At 40.1% G+C, this 17,270-nt stretch overlaps 1 protein-coding gene and 1 non-coding gene across 5 annotated transcripts in view; both read left to right on the top strand.

Moving 5' to 3' along the window:
* ARL15 (ADP ribosylation factor like GTPase 15) overlaps positions 1–17,270 on the top strand; it is a 441,654-nt gene that overhangs the window by 396,865 nt on the left and 27,519 nt on the right. Inside the window, exon 6 of one of the 4 annotated variants that reach the window (XM_078004127.1) lies at positions 10,124–10,184. Within the exon in view, the coding sequence (XP_077860253.1) occupies positions 10,124–10,150 (27 nt within the window). The 3' untranslated portion in view covers positions 10,151–10,184. 4 annotated transcript variants of the gene reach the window in all.
* On the top strand, positions 14,719–14,822 carry LOC114679114 (U6 spliceosomal RNA). The gene has a single exon (XR_003730795.2). It is a non-coding gene; the product is annotated as a U6 spliceosomal RNA (small nuclear RNA).

The following is a 17,270-nucleotide window of genomic DNA, read 5'->3' as shown; positions in this document are numbered from 1 at the left end:
CATACAGAATAGTATCTTCTAGTGAACCAAAGTAGAAGGAAAGAAGAGCATGGATGGCAGAGAATCATTCTCATGAAGCTGGGTGGCAGAAGGATTTCTGTAAGATTGGATATCGGTTTCAGCTGAATGGTTTTTTGATTGGTGTAGAACAGTTTGAAGAAGGGGAAGCCAATCACTGTCAATTTGCTATCATGTCAATTCCTTTCCCTTCTCCCATCAACTGCATTGCCCAGGCTCCCTGACCATTGTGCTTCTGATTTGCTCTGGCCAGGGAAGCACAGACAGAATTTTGAGGGGAAGAAGGACAAGTATGGGAGAAATGAGAGATATTGTTACCTGTCTGTGCTTTGGATGAAGTGGCTGGAGTGGGGGACTTTTTCCCGCTGTGGCTGCATGTCCTCCATGGTTTCATCTTCCCACTAGACAGCCCTTTCTTCCATGGTCCCAGATTCCACTGGGCATTTCTCATTTGAATGTAACTCCTTCCCTTTTCTGTAAATTTATAAATATTGATTGAGGTATTTGGGGCTCCCAAATTACATTGTATTTGATAAGAACTGAAAGAAAGAGCAGCAGCTATCAAAAGGAAAGAGCCAAATGAATGCATATGCCTCCTCCTTGGGAGAGAACCAAAGTCCCTGTGCCATGGTCCCGGGTCTCACCAGAGGGCCCTGACTTCTATGATCTAGTAAAGACACCTCCTCCCCACATCCCTGCAGCCCTGTGGGCATTAGTGGCTTCCTGCAATCTCTAGATGACTTTATTATCTTGGTTGAGACTCTTAGTACTTCTGTCACCTGTGTAACCAGTTTTCTGTATTACATTCCTTAGCTTGGAATAACTGGAGTGGTTTCTGTTTGCCTGATACAGTAAGATACTTGGATTGTGATGATGTATCTTCTTTAGATGTTTTTAAAATGTCTTTCTTTATTTCAGTGTATAGTTAGCAAAAAAGAAGGAAGGAAGGAAGGAAGGAAGGAAGGAAGGAAGGAAGGAAGGAAGGAAGGAAGGAAGGAAGGAAGGAAGGAAGGAAGGAAGGAAGGGAAAGGAAAAAAGGAAAGAAAGAAAGAAAGAAAGAAAGAAAGAAAGAAAGAAAGAAAGAAAGAAAGAAAGAAAGAAAGAGAAAGAAGAAAGAAAGAAAGAAAGAAAGAAAGAAAGAAAGAAAGAAAGAAAGAAAGAAAGAAAGAAAGAAAGAAAGAAAGAAAGAAAGACAAGACAAGACAAAGGACATAGAGGTTCATAACAATATATAATTGGTAGACCCTAACCCTTGTTTCAGTCAGAGAATTCCTCCTATATTTACAACACATATTTAAATTCTTTGTAAGATATCATTTGAAAAACAGATTTCACTGCTTAAAAACAAAGGTTTTTTGGCTTTTATTTTTGTTTTTTTAAAGACAAGGTTTTTGTCTGTCACCCAGCCTGGAGTGCAGCGGTATGATCAGAGCTCACTGGAACCTCGAATTTCTCAGCTTCAGCAATCTTCATGCCTCAGCCTCCAGAGTAGCTAAGACTACAGGCACATGCCACCATGCCCAGTTAAAAATATATATATGTGTGTGTGTGTGTGTGTGTGTGTGTCTGTGTGTGTGTGTGTGTGTATAGTACAGATGAGTCTTGCTATATTGCCCAGGCAGGTCTCAAACTCCTGACCTCAAGCAATCCTCCCGCCTTGGCCTCCCAAAGCACTGAGATTACAGGCATGAGCCATTGTACCCTTCCCCAAACCTCACTTAATGTATGAAAGGCCAGGTACAGTGGCTCATGCCTATGATCCCAGCACTTTGGGACATCAAGGCAGTTCAGTCCAGGAGTTCAGGACCAGCTTGAGCAACATAGCAAGACCCCATCTCTATAAATAATAAAAAAAGTAGCCAGGCATGGTGGCATGCAGCTGTGGTCCCAGCTACATGGGAGGCTAAGGTGAGAGGATCAGCTGAGCTTGGACATTGAGGCTGCAGTGAGCCATGATTGCACCACTGCACTCCAGCGTCGGTGACACAGCGAGACCCCATCTCAAAAAAAGTATATATATATAATAAAAATAGAATTATGAAACTGTAGGTTTTTAGATGTCCCAAGTTAGGAATTAGCATAAGAACAAACAAATTAAAATTCAAGAAAAATGTTGAAGTATCTGCAATATAGGACAAATAAAGAATTTTTTTTATCTTGAAAACTGAAGCTTGGGAGGAAACAGATTTTATTAAAGGCAGTAGAAGGAGACTTCTGTGAAAATGCTAAAAGACGCTTATAAGCACTTTTTGAAGGAGTTGAATTCTTTATTGTGTCTAATATGTGTAACTTAACAGTTTCTAATTTAATGTAATTCCTTACCTTCTCTGTAAATTTATAAATATTGATTGAGGTATTTGGGGCTCCCAAATTACATTGTATTTGATACGAATTGAAAGAAAGAGCAGGAGCTATAAAAAGGAGAGAGCCAAATGAATGCATATACCTCCTTCTTGGGAGAGAACCAAAGTCCCTGTGCACCCTTGTTAGGCCAAAGACAGTTTGGTTACTGCCCAGAGTTGGGAGGAGGGACAGGGGGAGTTCCGGTGAGCAGCCTTTGAGTGAGAAGGAAAAATGAAAAACAGTGTGGAACTGGCACTGAGTAGAAAGAAAATTGGACTAAATGTTAGGAGTCTAGGTTCATGCCCTCAACCCTCCTAGCCAACTTTGGCTTTAGTCATTTTCAGTCTCCTTAGCTGTGAAATGAGAGGTTGAACTAGGTGATTTTTGAGCCCTTCTGGCTCAAAAATTCTGACTCTAAGATCTTTTCCATATCAGTTCTTTGGAATGAATCTTATTTTCAATTTATCTAAACAGTTTTCAAGTGCTGTTTAGAATAATTAAAGTAACACTAAGAAAGGCTTGAAAAGTAATCAACAAAATTGGGAATATCTCCCATAATGTGGCTTGTGTGACAATCTGCTAAAATTTGTTAAGCTAATAAAAGTAAAAGACAACACCAAATGAATGCTTTTTAAGAAAGCGAAGGAGACATAATGGCAACTTTCCAAAAGCTGCTAAAGCTCTCAGTCTGCTCCTCCCAGCTGTTACTTCTCAAGGTGCTCATGGGCCTTCGGAAATCTGACACAATGTGAGACAAATACCTTTCTCCCGACACTTTTATTACCTCCTTTTCCTGAAAGTCATAGTCTAACTCATAGTCTAACGCCAGGAAGAGAACTTATAGTCATGTCTCATTTATCTTCAACGTTCTGCTTTCTAATTGAAAATTTTCCTTCAGTGGTTTTTCAAATCAGATCTTAAGCTTTAATTACAAGTTGTTGTAAGTCTTTTAACTTTACAGTGTTTACCTGGTCTGAAAAATAATGAAGTTTTTAAAAATACATTGCTTAAAAATAAAACTTGATAAGTTTTTTAAATATTATGAGATTTTTATTTTGACATGCTCAAGAATATACCAGAACTGAAAGAATTTCATTTAGGTTGAAAAGAATCAGTTTAGGTTACTAGTAAAGGAGATGCCTTTAGGTAAATCATTCTTATTTGAGAAAGCTTTGTGCACTTGACAACCTACTATATTTGTGCATCCGATGACATCCAGCAATTATACAGGATGTATAATTCATCTCTAGTACTCAAAGATCATTTTACCAAGTAGCCTTTCACCAAGAAGGGGACAATGGGGTGAGGACAGGGAACAGCCTGCCCCTCAGAAGCAGCTGCATCATATTTTATGCAGATGTAAATAAAGTTTTATGGTCTTCAAAAATCAGACCACGAATACAAACTTGTGTTTCAAGTTGGAGAGGCAAAAGGACCTTGTTTCAGGTGTGGGAGGTGATTGTTTGTTTTGAGTTTCAGGAGTTCCGTCCTGGCTGACCGTTACCAGTGGCAGCCGTCGAAGACCGGGGCCCAAATGATGAAGGGGCAGTCACTTTCCAAAACTTGCTTGCCCTGAGTTTGAAGTTCCCTGTCTCTTGAGAAGACTTCTTTAGGGTATATAGACTCGCCTCAAAAAGGCCACTTTTTAAAAATCATCAAAATAAATGAGAGCATGTATAGGTCACTGGTATTTTCTGTAGAAGTTTCTCAGAACATATTCTGTATACCCTGGTTATTCAATAAATGTCAGTCAGTCAGTCAGCAGCATTTATGGAGTGTTGCTCTACTTGAAATGCTCATAAAGGGAAGTGAAAGTGCTCAAGGGAATAGACAGTTTTCAGATTGTTTTCCTCTTGTGTTTCTGGTTCAGGATCTACATAGCTCAGTTGTCAGCACAGATGGAAAAGTGGCTGTCCTTTTCCTATGGAGTTGGTGTTCACAAGTCAAGCAATATTCCATCAATGTGCATCACTACAGATGTACTACTTGTTAAGATATTGACGTACTAGCTAGCCCATCCATTTGAATGCCACCCGTTTCCTCCCCTCTGGGACCTCTTGGGCTGCTCCACAATTCCACAACCAAAGCAGTAACTCCTGGCTTGGTAGAGAGCCTCTAGAACTGCACTACAGCGCTGCCACCAACATTCATTCTGGTTTGTTAGTGTCCATAACATACCCCATCTTTAATATCTTAAATGTTCCCCTTGTACTAAACATTATCTACACAGAAAGTTAGGGGACATTCAAGAATGATGCCTCAAAGCTAATACAGTCATTGTCATTTAAAAAATAAGACATGCAAGGACTATTTGAACTGGAACAGTGATCTTTTTATGGTGAACTATTGGATTCTTCTCCTGGTCCTAGGGCAGAGACCAGGCCTAAACCTTGTTTGTGTCCTCGTTACTAAACACAGGCAAGGGAACAGTGAATGTTAATTGAACTAAACAGAGCTGAATATAAACTTCAGACTTAAAGGAGAAAATGGAAGCTGAGATGGCCATACCAGAAATACAAACTAAGGCATACCAGAAGACAGTCTTTTCATTACCAAGTGGCTGCCAGCTGAAGGTCAATAATTAACTGACAAAACACATGGTGCTACTCTACAAGTTAAGTAAAACAGGAAGTAGTTTGATGAGCAGATATTGATGGATTTACCTTGTCGCTAAGGTACATACTGCTTTCAAGGTGTACATTAACTTTCGGTGTATAGCTCTGGTATGTCTGCAAAACTGAATTCTAGAACTGAATTAGACATTTTTTTTGTTTTAAAAAGGAAAGAAATCTGAATAGCTCAGGGTTGAGAAGCAATGTGATGGCATGTAGTGATTGTCAAACTGCTCATTCCTGGTAACTCCAGCCTTGCTTTAGTCAGAGCAGTCTGCTTTTAATGATTTTTTGTTTTGTTTTGTTTTGAGACAGGGTCTCTCTCGGTTGCCCAGGCTGGAGTGCAGTGGCGCAATCTCAGTTCACTGCAGTCTCTGCCTCCTGAGTTCAAGCAATCCCCCCACCTCAGCCTTCCAAGTAGCTGGGACTACTGGCACCCTCCACCACGCCCAGCTAATTTTTGTATTTTTAGTAGAGACCGGTTTCGCCATGTTGGCCAGGCTGGTCTTGAACTCCTGACCTCAAGTGATCCGCCTGCCTTGTGCTTTTAGTATTTTATACGCATTATTCTGTCACTCACTGAGTGAAATCATCTACAAAAATTAGTTCTTGTTAATTTTTGCTACTCTTCATTATAATTAATGGGAAAATAAAATGTTTCTATTACTGAAACGTAAGTTCAAGGTTAAAAGGGGAAATGGCCATCACATAGGTTTTTGTACTTCCATAGTTACAGTAGCTACTGGGGGGACAGTAGACTACCATGAGTGAGAGCATGGGTCCTGAAGTTTCACTGAGCAAGGGCAGAGTGTCAGTTTCTTCACCTGTTAGCTGCTTGCTCTTGAACAAGTGACTTACCTTTCTGAGCCTCTGTTCCTATATGAGTTAAATACAGGTGAATACGTTACCTGACAGAGCCGTAATGAGAATTAAGTGACAAAACGTTTCTGTATTAGAGTAATACAGTTGCTATAAAGCCTACAATCTCGATGGCTTGCCACCGTAAGTCACCTCACAGTCCAATATGGTCAGTGGGGTCACTCTGCTCCTTGTAGTTATTCAAGGACCCTGATGTCTTCTATCTTGTTCTGCTCTCCTCTAGGTCCTTGGGGCTACTTTATTCAACCACTTATGAAAAGGGAGAGAAGGACTGTGCACACAAAAAGGGGACATCACAAAAGTTTAGTTTGAGCCAGGCCTGGAGGTTGTGCACATCAGTTGTGCCCCCACTCCCAGGACTCAGTCACCTGGCCACAGCCAACCCTGGCAGAAGCTGTGAAGTGTAGTGTAGCTTTTTGCTGTAGAAGAAGAGGAAGACATGGATATTGCTGTGCACTAGCAATTTCTACCACAGTTATCTAAGGCACTTACCACAGTGCCTGGCATGTCGTAAGTAGGCAGCTCCTTTTTTTTTTTTTTTTTTTTTTTTTTAAATAGAGACAGTCTTACTATGTTGCCCAGGCTGGTCTCAAACTCCTGGGCTCAAGGGATCCTCCCTCCTCAGCCTTCCCAAAGTGCTGTGATTGCAGGCATGAACCACCGCACCTGCTGGCAGATACATTTTTTTAAAAATTCCGGAAGCACCAGGCAGCAGCCACAATGATGCTCACCATTTGGCAGTTGCTCAATGACTGTACAAATTATCCGGAACCCATAAAAGCACTCACTTTGTGTTGAAGAGCTATTTATTAACAAAATGACAAGAACATATATTATGAGAGGCAACCAAGAAAGATATACACCAAGTTGAAACCAAGAATGAAAAACCTAGTGTGAGACCCTTTCATCATGTCTTCAGTTACCTTCCAATCCTACATATATGGGGGGAAAGTTTCTAAAATTGTGCTGCTCTACCAAAAATAAAATAATAATTTGGGTAACATAGACCCCCAAAAGTTATGAAGGTACTTATGGGAAGGAAGGATTGTTCAGGGCTTTAGCATGAGACTTTCATTTTTTAAAAAATGTTATTCACAAATTACAGCTTTCTATTAAGTAGTTATAAATTTTATTCATAAAACTACGAATTTTTGAGCACCTCCTCTGGGCAGTCACCGTGCTAAATACTTTACCTACATTTGTGCCCAATCTATACCCAAACCCTTCAAAGACAGCTGTTATTCCCTTATTTTAAAAAAAAATTAGGAAGTTAAAGACATTTACTGTCTCATCAGTTGAAGATTACATGATTAGAAAATGGCAGGACAGTGATATTTCTAGTTCAAGTTGCACAGATCTGATAAAAGGAACAAAAGCGACAACTCAAACATCAGTGTCCCTGGTTGCCATGAGAAGCGAGTGGGCTGATCCAAACACATAGTATTCCAGGACCCAGCATGGAATAGTAGGTGCTCAATAAAGGTTAGCTCCGTCTGCCACCCCTTGTTCCCTCCCTGTTGCCATTCAATAGAAATAGACCATGGCAGCAGCTGCTGCAGGTCTTTCGCCTTAATCGGAGCTGTTTATTCCAAGTGCACACACAGGCATACTCAAACCTTTCCTTTTTTTCCTTTCCCATCCTGTTTTGTTTCCCTCAATCACTTTCTTCCCACTTGTATTATTGTTTATAGAAAGCACTACGTTGATCTTTTTTCTTGTCTTCATAAGAAAGGTAAATGTATTTATACTCCTCTGCACTCCACTGGAGTGTGAGTTCCCTTGGCAGGAGCACAGATAATTTTACAAGGGGTAGCTGGTGTTACATTTGTAGATTCTACCATGAATATTTACGGTTCTGCAAACAATTCTGCATTCATTTCAATGGCTTCCCTGATTCCTTCCAAGTTGAGAAAATCTGATGGGGAGGGCTTTGCTATTTACTACTCAGTATATTGGATAACACCTTTGGCACACACCTCTTAGACTTACGATGTAGTATTTGAATTTGTTAAGGAAAACTGTATGACTACTGATCTTTGCAATATGGTTCCTGTTTTCACAGAGATTGGCAGTGATCTATAACAAAAGCCTTGATAGGGAGGTGTTATGAGGGGTGTATTATGTCCTGTACAGTTGCCCAGTGAATGCTCACTTGCACCTGGTGTTTATAAGATAAACCACTGAATTTTTCCTTCCCAATGAAAGACAAAACCAGTGGAGGAAACAAAAAGTCCAGTAGAAAGCCAGAAGTTAAAAAATAATTGTATATCTCCTTGTACTAATTTTAATTGTGTAATTAAACTGTAGATTTGTGTTGTTACTTTTCAAGTTTAATGGACCTTCAAAAAGAATGCAGTTTTTTTTGTTTTTGTTTTGTTTTACTGTCAACCTCACCAAATTACAAGATATGTTTCAAAATGTCATCTCTTTTTCTTCCAGATCCTCAGACTCTTTTATTTCATTTACTAACTGTCAGACTCTTTCATTTCGTTTGCTAACTGTCAATGGTCTGTGTGGCATTACCTTAAAACTAGATTTTAGGAGCTTCATATTTATTAGTGTGCAGTCCCTATTTGTGTTTTTTAAGCCTGTCAATGTTGGATAATTGTTGAAATTCTGCTGAGTTTGAGAAGCTTTATTTTCCATGTCCCCCCAAATCTAAATCACTCTCATCTCTCATCACATTTATGTAAATATTTTTAGATTATTACCCAATTGCCAGATACCTTTATAATGTCTGATTTCCGGCTGGCAGCAGTGACTTACACCTGTAATCCCAGCACTTGGGGAAGCCAAGGTGGAAGGATCACTTAAGCCCAGGAGTGCATGACAGCTTAGGCAACATAGTGAGACCCCCCATCTCTACAAAAAATAAATAAATAAATAAATTAGCCAGGCATGGTGGTGCATATTTGTTGTCCCAGCTACTCAGGAGGCTGAGACAGGAGTATTGCTTCAGCCCAGGATGTCAAATTTGCAGTGAACTATCATCACATCACTGCGCTCCAGCCTGGGCAACAGAGTGAGACCCTGTCTAAATAAATAAATAAATAAAATCTGCTTTTTCTAAATTGGTTTTCTATATTTTCCTTCTCTCGACAACTTATCTGCATTATTTCTTAATTCATTAGTAGTTATACACTTGGGCATCTAGTGTTCTTGGCTGTGGTACAGATTGAAGCCTCAGCTATCTCATGGCCATATGCTCTTATTGCATATGTCATATGATTTCTAAGAATGGGAAATTCAGAGCCTCTTTGAGCCTGAGTGTAAGATAGATAACTCAGAATATGCAGTATGTGTAAGCACAATACTGCCTTGTGTCTATTTACAAAAAGTGTTTTGAGGAATGCAGCTTCAGTTTTGATTGCCAATGTATTCCTGGCAGACTCATAAATTAGGGAGCAAAAGAGCCCCCTTCACCCCCTCTGGTGAAGGAGTTTGATAAATGAGGGATTAGAGCAATGTTAAATCCTTCTAGAGGCAATGCAAAGAAGATATCCAGCAGCTTGAGTATCAGAAAAGGTTAATCTTAACTGCTCTTCTCAAGCCAGAGACTTGAAGAGCACTGTTTCCTGAATCAATAAGGATTTAAGGAAATAAACTGGTCGCATCTGTAAAAAGAGATCTGTTTTCTGATGTGTCGTCCCCAGAATGGGAGCAGGAGGTGGGGTTGTTTTCTTAAGTTGTCTGCTCTGTGAAGGCAGACACTTTAGATTTTATGTGTTTAGTTAGTGCCTACGGAGTATATGTAGATGCCTAATAAACTGTGATGATAGTGTGGAGGGATTGAGGGAATGTTCTCAATTTGAGCTTCTATTTCTGAAGAATGAAACCCTTGTCGAAAAGGTGTCTGTATCTTATCTCCACTAGGGGCCCATCCAGACTTGAGCCAATGGAGTAATTCTCCATCAAATCTTCTGTGTTCAAATTCCTAGGAGAATTTTTTGATGATTCAATCTATTGGTATGTTTCACTAACCTTCATATCTGAAGTGATATCAGAGACACACTTAATGAGTTGCAGCTCTCAAATAAGTTGCTACAATTGGACCTAAAAGGCTTTTCTCAGGCAAGTCCAGATATCCACTTTCCCTTATCTGCTTACTTTCAGGGGCCTTCCAGAGAACAAATGGCTGGTGCTTTTCCAAAAGGACAGATTTTCCTATCTGATGCTTTTGTTCTCCAGCAAGAAAAGAAAATGAAAACTGTTGTCTTTCCCTAGGATATTGAATCCAGAGTAAACTGAAGCTTTGTGTATTTCTTTTGTAGTGGTTTCCTTCATATAAATGTGAATAGAGTGATTACTGAATATCAGAGGTCTGGGCTAGAGGTAAGCCATCTCTTTGATATGCAGAGCAAAATGAAATGGTAAAACATCAAATGTTGGGATGTTTGAAAGAATTTCCTACATGACTTGTCAGGTCTTAATTTGCTCAGAGTAATGCCTTGGGCCTTCTTGTGTTGTTAATAGCCTTTAGGGGAAATTATGTTGGAAGCTGTATCAATCATCTGGCCTTTTTCTTGTTTCATATAAGATTCCCTGTACCCTTATCTTTCTCTCAGAATATTCTAGATTAGCTGTGTATTTGCTGGGCAGGCTTGGTAGTGATGCCTTAGAAGAACATGTTTCCTGCCCCTGTCTTAGTAGGCACTTTCCAAATAATAATAATAATACTTTGTGTTCTGAAACCTAATTTTCTTTCTTTCTTTCTTTTCCCCCAACTTTTATTTTAGGTTTAGGGGGTTACATGTGCAGGTTGTTTTCCCTGCAGCAAGTAAATTGTGTGTCGCTGGGCTTTGGTGTACAAATGATTTTGTCACCCAGGTAGTAAATATCATACCCAATTGGTACTTCAAGTCTCACCCTCCTCCCACCCTCCATCCTCAAGTAAGCCCTGGTGTCTATCGTGGAACCTAATTTTCTATTTCTTTTTTTTTTTTTTTTTTTTTTGTATTACATTTTGACTCTTCACCTGGACACAGCCACATTGAGATTAAGGTATTCTCTGAATTAAATCTGGTCTGGTATTTTATGAGTAAGTTTTATAATTTCAGGCCAGGTGCAGTGCTTCACTCCTGTAATCTCAGCACTTTGGAAGGCTGAGACAGAAGGATCGCTTGAGCCCAGTCGTTCAAGACAGTCTCTCTGCAAAAAATAAAAATAAATTTAAAACCCAGGTGCAGTAGTGTGCGCCTACAGTCCCAGTTACTCAGGAGACTGAGATGAGAGGATCGCCTGAGGGCAGAAGGTCCGGGCTGCAGTGAGCCATGACCATGCCACTGCAATTCAGCCTGAGTGAAAGAGCAAGACCCTGTCTCAAAAAAAAAAAAAAAAAAAAAGTTTTAGAATTTCTACCTTGGAATAGAAGCCAAGTTGGGAACCAAGAGGTTAATCACTTAAATTCACCTGACAAATCAAAAACCAACTTGAAATCATGTCGTTTCTCTTTCTTGCTGCAATGAAATTTAAAATATATATTGCCCTGGTTAAGACTATTTGTCTTGGATCAACATCATTCTAAAGAAAAAGGGTAAATTTGACAGGGATGCTTATTTTACATTTCTTCCCTTCACTTTGAGGGCGGTATCAGGTCTTGTTTGTCTTTCTCTCTCACAGCACAGTGCCTTGTGTGGGATAAAGCCCCCAACAAACTGAATTAATAAAAACTATAGATCCTTCTGTCCAGCCTGTTTGAGGAAGTATTTGTGTATCTCCTCCCTCCAGTAGTTTGGTTTGGTCAGCTCTGTGCCCAGCATCTCTGCTCAGAAGGCAAGGACAAGGGAGGGAATGAGGGACTGAAATTTCTTTGGCTGACCTGCTGGACGCAGTGGCTCACGCCTGTAATCCCAGCATTTTGGGAGGCCAAGGGGGGGTTGATCACTTGAGGTCAGGAGTTCGAGAACAGCCTGGCCAACATGGTGAAACCCTGTCTCTACTAAAAATACAAAAATTAGCTGGGCATGCTGGCATATGCCTGTAATTCCAGCTACTTGGGAGGCTGAGGCAGGAGAATTGCTTGAACCAGGAGATGGAGGTTGCAGTGAGCTGAGATCGCACCATTGCAATCCAGCCTGAGTGAAGTAGCAAGACTCTATCTCAAAAAAAAAAGAAAGAAGGAAGGAAGAAAAAGAAGAAGAAGGAGGGAGGGAGGGAGGGAGGGAGGGAGGGAGGAAGGAAGGAAGGAAGGAAGGAAGGAAGGAAGGAAGGAAGGAAGGAAGGAAGGAAGGAAGGAAGGGAGGGAGGGAGAGAAAGAAAAGAAAGAAAAGAAATTCCTTTGTCTATTCTCATTAGCAGCTCATTCAGTTCCATTCAGTGAACACTCTGAGCATCTGCCCCACTTCAGGCCTTGCTCCAGATGCAGGATTTGCCAAGATGAGTGAGAGGGTCTGCTTTGGGCAAAGCTCTCTGAGCCTTGAGGTCTGTCTTCATCCCAAAGAATTTGCACTCTAGCAGGGAAGAGGGGAAACGAATGGACGAATGTTTATGTATCACTTGGGTTGAGGGAGCAGTCAATTATTCAGGGAAGGGAAAGCGAGGAAAGCAAACAAGAGAAGTGACAAGGGAAGGGAAGGAGGTTCCAGAATGGATCGGGTGGATAAGTAGCAGTCTTGAAGTGTGAAAATTAATACATGGTATATTTGGGGAGACAGCAAGCACTTTAAGGCATAGTTTCAAGTAGGGTTGGGGCTTAAGTTGTTTAAGTGAGAGGAATTTTTTTTTCTTCCTTAAGGCTTTCTACACGATTTAGATTGTGAATCTTTGGAGGATAGACTGCTATACCACCAAGCTTTCCTCAGAGAAGGAGATCAAAAACATTGGGAGATTTAAATGTAATGAACTAATACAGAACTATAAAGTGTGTGTGTGTGTGTGTGTGTGTGTGTGTGTGTGTGGGCCCGTGCACTTGCTAATTTCATTTCCCTTTCCTTTTCCTATCCACTCTCTGGCATATATAAATAATGAACTGATTAAAACACTCACAGAAGGGAAGAGGAGATAGGAAGAAGAAGAAAAGTTTATGTTCATTCTAAACTCTCAGATGCTGTGATTTCAGGAGGGAAGAGGCTGTTTATAAATATATACACACATAGAATAGTTATACTTCACATATATATAATAATTGTAATTCAAGATAGCGTGAATACTTGCAATGATACAGGTTAAATGCCATTAGAGTGATAAAAGCAAGGGACTCCAGGATCTCAGAGAAGGAAAATCTCACCTTCAGCTATTGTGATTAGAGATTGAGAAGTAGCATTTGAATTGGGTCTTAAGCACAGATAGAAATTTAGTTGAGGTCATGGTAGTAGAAGTGCCAGGTACTATTCTGAGCACTTTAATATTCTAATTCAGTTGAGCCTCACAATGAACTTGTGATATAGGTATTATTGTTCTTGTCATTATTATTATACCCATTTTCCAGATTAGAAAACTATGGCCTAGAGAGCAGTTATGGACTTACCCAAAGTCAAGCAGTTAGTAAGTAATAAAGAGGGGATTAGAACATAGGTAGTTTTGGCTTCAGTCCAGTTAACTAACTAAACTACCACTCACATGACACAGGACAGAGGGCCTTCTAGGAGAAAGAAATGTCTTGGACAAAGAGCTCATATTTGGGAAGGGCAAAGTGAGTTGAAGGAGTGACTGAACTCAGTTTGGCTAGAAAGTTAAGGCGATAGGATCTGTGAGTATTGAGAGATGACAACCCTGCTTTGTTTTGTTTTGTTGAGATAGGATATCACTCTGTTGCCCATGGGGAAATGCAATGGTGCAGCCATGGCTCACTGCAACCTTGCCCTCTTGGGCGCAAGCAATCCTCCCACCTCAGCCTCCCAAGTAGCTAAGACTCCAGATGCATGCCACCATGCCTGGCTAATTTTAAAAAAAGTTTTTTGTAGAGACGGGGTCTCACTGTTGCCTAGTCTGGCCTTGAAGTCCGGCCTCAAATGACCTTCCTGCGTCAACCTCCAAAAGTGCTGGGATTACAGGCGTGAGCCAGCATGCCTGGCCTGACCACCCTGTTTTGAATTGTAGACTTCCCATGCATCTTCCTGCTTCATCTTCCTAGTACTTTATGCCATTATCACATTTATTTAGTCTCTCTTCACTAGAATGTAAGTAGCTAGAAGTTTGGCTTTATTCTGCTTTGTTCACCGCTCTATCTTTAGTCTGTAGAAGAGTATCTGGCACACAGTAGGTTCCTGTTGAGTATCTGTTGAATGAATGAATGGCTAAGTTGAATCCAGATCGCTGAGGGTTCCACAATACTCTACCAATCTTTAGCCTCTTGGGGACCCCACATGATATGTGGGAAGCCATCAGTCAACCTTGATCATATCAATGTGTCATGTGTCCGTTCATTCGGTGCTGCCCTTTGGAGGAGGGGTGCTGCAGGATTATAGTGGAGAAATATAAAAACATTGAAAGGATTCTGTGGTTTAAAATGCTTTGTTCTACTTGCAGTACTCTCAAGGAATGGCTGCTGATGTGGACTGAGTTGTAAGGGACTTCAGGAGGCATTGCAACAAATCTCATCCCAACCCTACTATAAATACCTAAAGTTACATACTGTTGGATTTCACTTCCTGTTATTAATCAGTGTTTTTCATTGAAACTCACTTTTTTGTTGTTAGCTCAGTATGCAGCATACTAGCTAACAAGCACATATTTCTACTGTATACAGGCTCTCGGACCAGACCACCACCATTGTGTCTTGCCTCCATAGGTTGGACATATTCTTTAACCTGTCTAAGCTTCGGTGTCCTAGCTTTGAAAAATTGAATAATAATAGTACTTTCCTCAATGGACTGACATGAGGATTAATGAGTTAATATATATATTTTTAATCTTAAAAGAGTGTGTGGTGCTCACTTTGGCAACACATATACTAAAACTGAAATGATACAGAGATTAGTGTGGCTCCTGTAGAAGGATGACATGCAAATTCATAAAGTATTCCATTAAAAAAAAAAAAGTCTGACACATAGTAAGGTATATAGAGACTTCAGATTGCTGGAAGGAATTCTTGGAAAGGAAGGTGAAAAAGAAATAAAGGCAGATTTTATTTATCTCACAGTTTGGCCAGAATCCTATGGCTAAAGATACCTTAACTTTACTGTTTTTAGATTCCACCATCACTACCCTGAAAGATTATTTTGGAGAGTGTTGTTGGATTTGATCATGTGGCATTAAAAATGCCAGATGACCGTATGTTCTCACTCATATGTGGGAGCCAAGCTATGAGAACACAGAAGCATAAGAATGACATATTAGACTTTGGGGACTTGGAGGAAAGGGTGGTGGGTGGTAAGGGATAAAAGACTACACACTGGGTACAGTGTACACTGCTCAGGTGATGGGTGCACCGAAATCTCAGAAATCACCACTAGAGAACTTATTCATGTAACCAAACACCACCTGTTCCCCAAAAGCCTATTGAAAAAAAGAAAGTCAAAGGTACTTTGGAGAAACAAACAATTAAAAAAATGCCAGATGACATCTAACATCTGATCTATAAGACAGTAAGAACTGGACAGTCCAGTTCAAATCCTATCACCTGAAAATATCACAGTCATGGGGGGAAGGAATGAGGGAGAGAAGGAAAGAAGGAGAGAAGGACAAAGGAAAGAAAGAAGGAAGGAAGGAAAGATTCTGAAAAAATGACGTTGTAAGCATCATTCATTTTATATAATAAAACAATTGAACAGTCCCTTGGATTTTGCTGTAAGGGACTTGACCTACTGAAGAATTTTTTCTTACTGTGATATTCTTAAAGTTTTTTAAATGAGTGAACTTAAGTTGAAGCTTCTCATACCAAGACAATTCTGATAAAACTGGAGTCCACGCTCCATGGTAAAATTAAGCAGCCCTCAAAATAGTAAGAATGATTGGAGATTGGTGGCTTTCAGTGAAACTTGGTGTATTCTGTTAAGCAATTATGCCAAGGGAAGAGATAATTGAATGTTATTGTTCAACTCCAGATGGAGATATTACTTTATTTTTATTTTGTCTGTATAGTCCACTGCTTCTGTCTACAAAGTATTTAAAGTGACTCACATGAAAATAGTAATAACAAAATATTGAAATACAAGAAGATCAGAACAAAGAGAAGGCAACTATAATAATGTTCAACCCGGCCGGGCGCGGTGGCTCAAGCCTGTAATCCCAGCACTTTGGGAAGCCGAGATGGGCGGATCACGAGGTCAGGAGATCGAGACCATCCTGGCTAACACGGTGAAACCCCGTCTCTACTAAGAAATACAAAAAATAGCCGGGCGAGGTGGCAGCGCCTGTAGTCCCAGCTACTCAGGAGGCTGAGGCCGGAGAATGGCGTGAACCCAGGAGGCGGAGCTTGCAGTGAGCTGAGATCCGGCCACTGCACTCCAGCCTGGGCTACAGAGCGAGACTCCGTCTCAAAAAAAAAAAAAAAATAATAATAATAATAATAATAATAATAATGCTCAACCCTACTCCAGTTAGTGGAATCACTTTTCCAATTGAGTTTCCTATTTGTTGCTCTGGGTTTTTGAAAAATGAAAGGGCAGGGGAATCATGATCTGTGACATATTATTTCTCATTTTGGAAAAGAAGGAGAGTGTGTTTTCCACAGGGAAAATAAAAGCTGTTCGAGCATAATTCTAAGAAGACATTTTCTGTAGAAGACATTGGGTGATCTGATGAGTAATTCACAACATTGTTATAGTAAGCGTAGTTTTGAATTTCTTGTGTCCTTTTCTTAAGGTAGCATTAAGTAAGGCTGAGACCCTAGTATTAAAATGCCATAAAGTGATTTGGTAGCCTTCAGCAGGATATACTTGAGCTTCATTCAAGGATAGCATTAGACATCCTATAGAAGAAGATGGATGATCTGGCCCTTTCAATGATCTTCTCTAAAGATTACTTCTCCCAGGAGGTCTGATAAAGAGCAAGGAGTTGGAGATTTTATTTCCTGTCCAGGCCTGAAGAGCTGGTGCCACTAATTATGGAAAATCCACATATAAACATTGCAGCCCTGTGGGCAGTTGTTGGATTTTCATTGTGAAAGTTAAGAATCCTGCGGGTCTTCTGGCCTGCCTGAAAGGTTGCCCACCTTCCAGAAACAAACTCTTATAAATTATTATTGACTTAAAATTTAAATCCCCAAAGTGCTTAGATAAGATAAAAATCCATATTTCTTAACTATGATGGTTAAAAAGCAACTATATTTATCTGTGTCACATAAGTAGATACTATTATATGAGGAGAATGTTTATATTGTCAGCTATTGTGTGCTTCACATTCATACAACTCATGTTTATCAAGCTTCTACTGTGAGCCAGATTACCCTCTTGGATGTGTCTCTGAATACAGTGTATTTTTATTTCCTTAAATTCTCTTTCTGCTCTTTGTTGTGTTCGTTTGCATGTTTTTATGTTT

Source organism: Macaca mulatta, chromosome 6, assembly GCF_049350105.2.
Source record: "Macaca mulatta isolate MMU2019108-1 chromosome 6, T2T-MMU8v2.0, whole genome shotgun sequence".
NCBI classification, from domain to species: domain Eukaryota; kingdom Metazoa; phylum Chordata; class Mammalia; order Primates; family Cercopithecidae; genus Macaca; species Macaca mulatta.
This window is presented reverse-complemented; position numbering and strand designations above follow the sequence as displayed.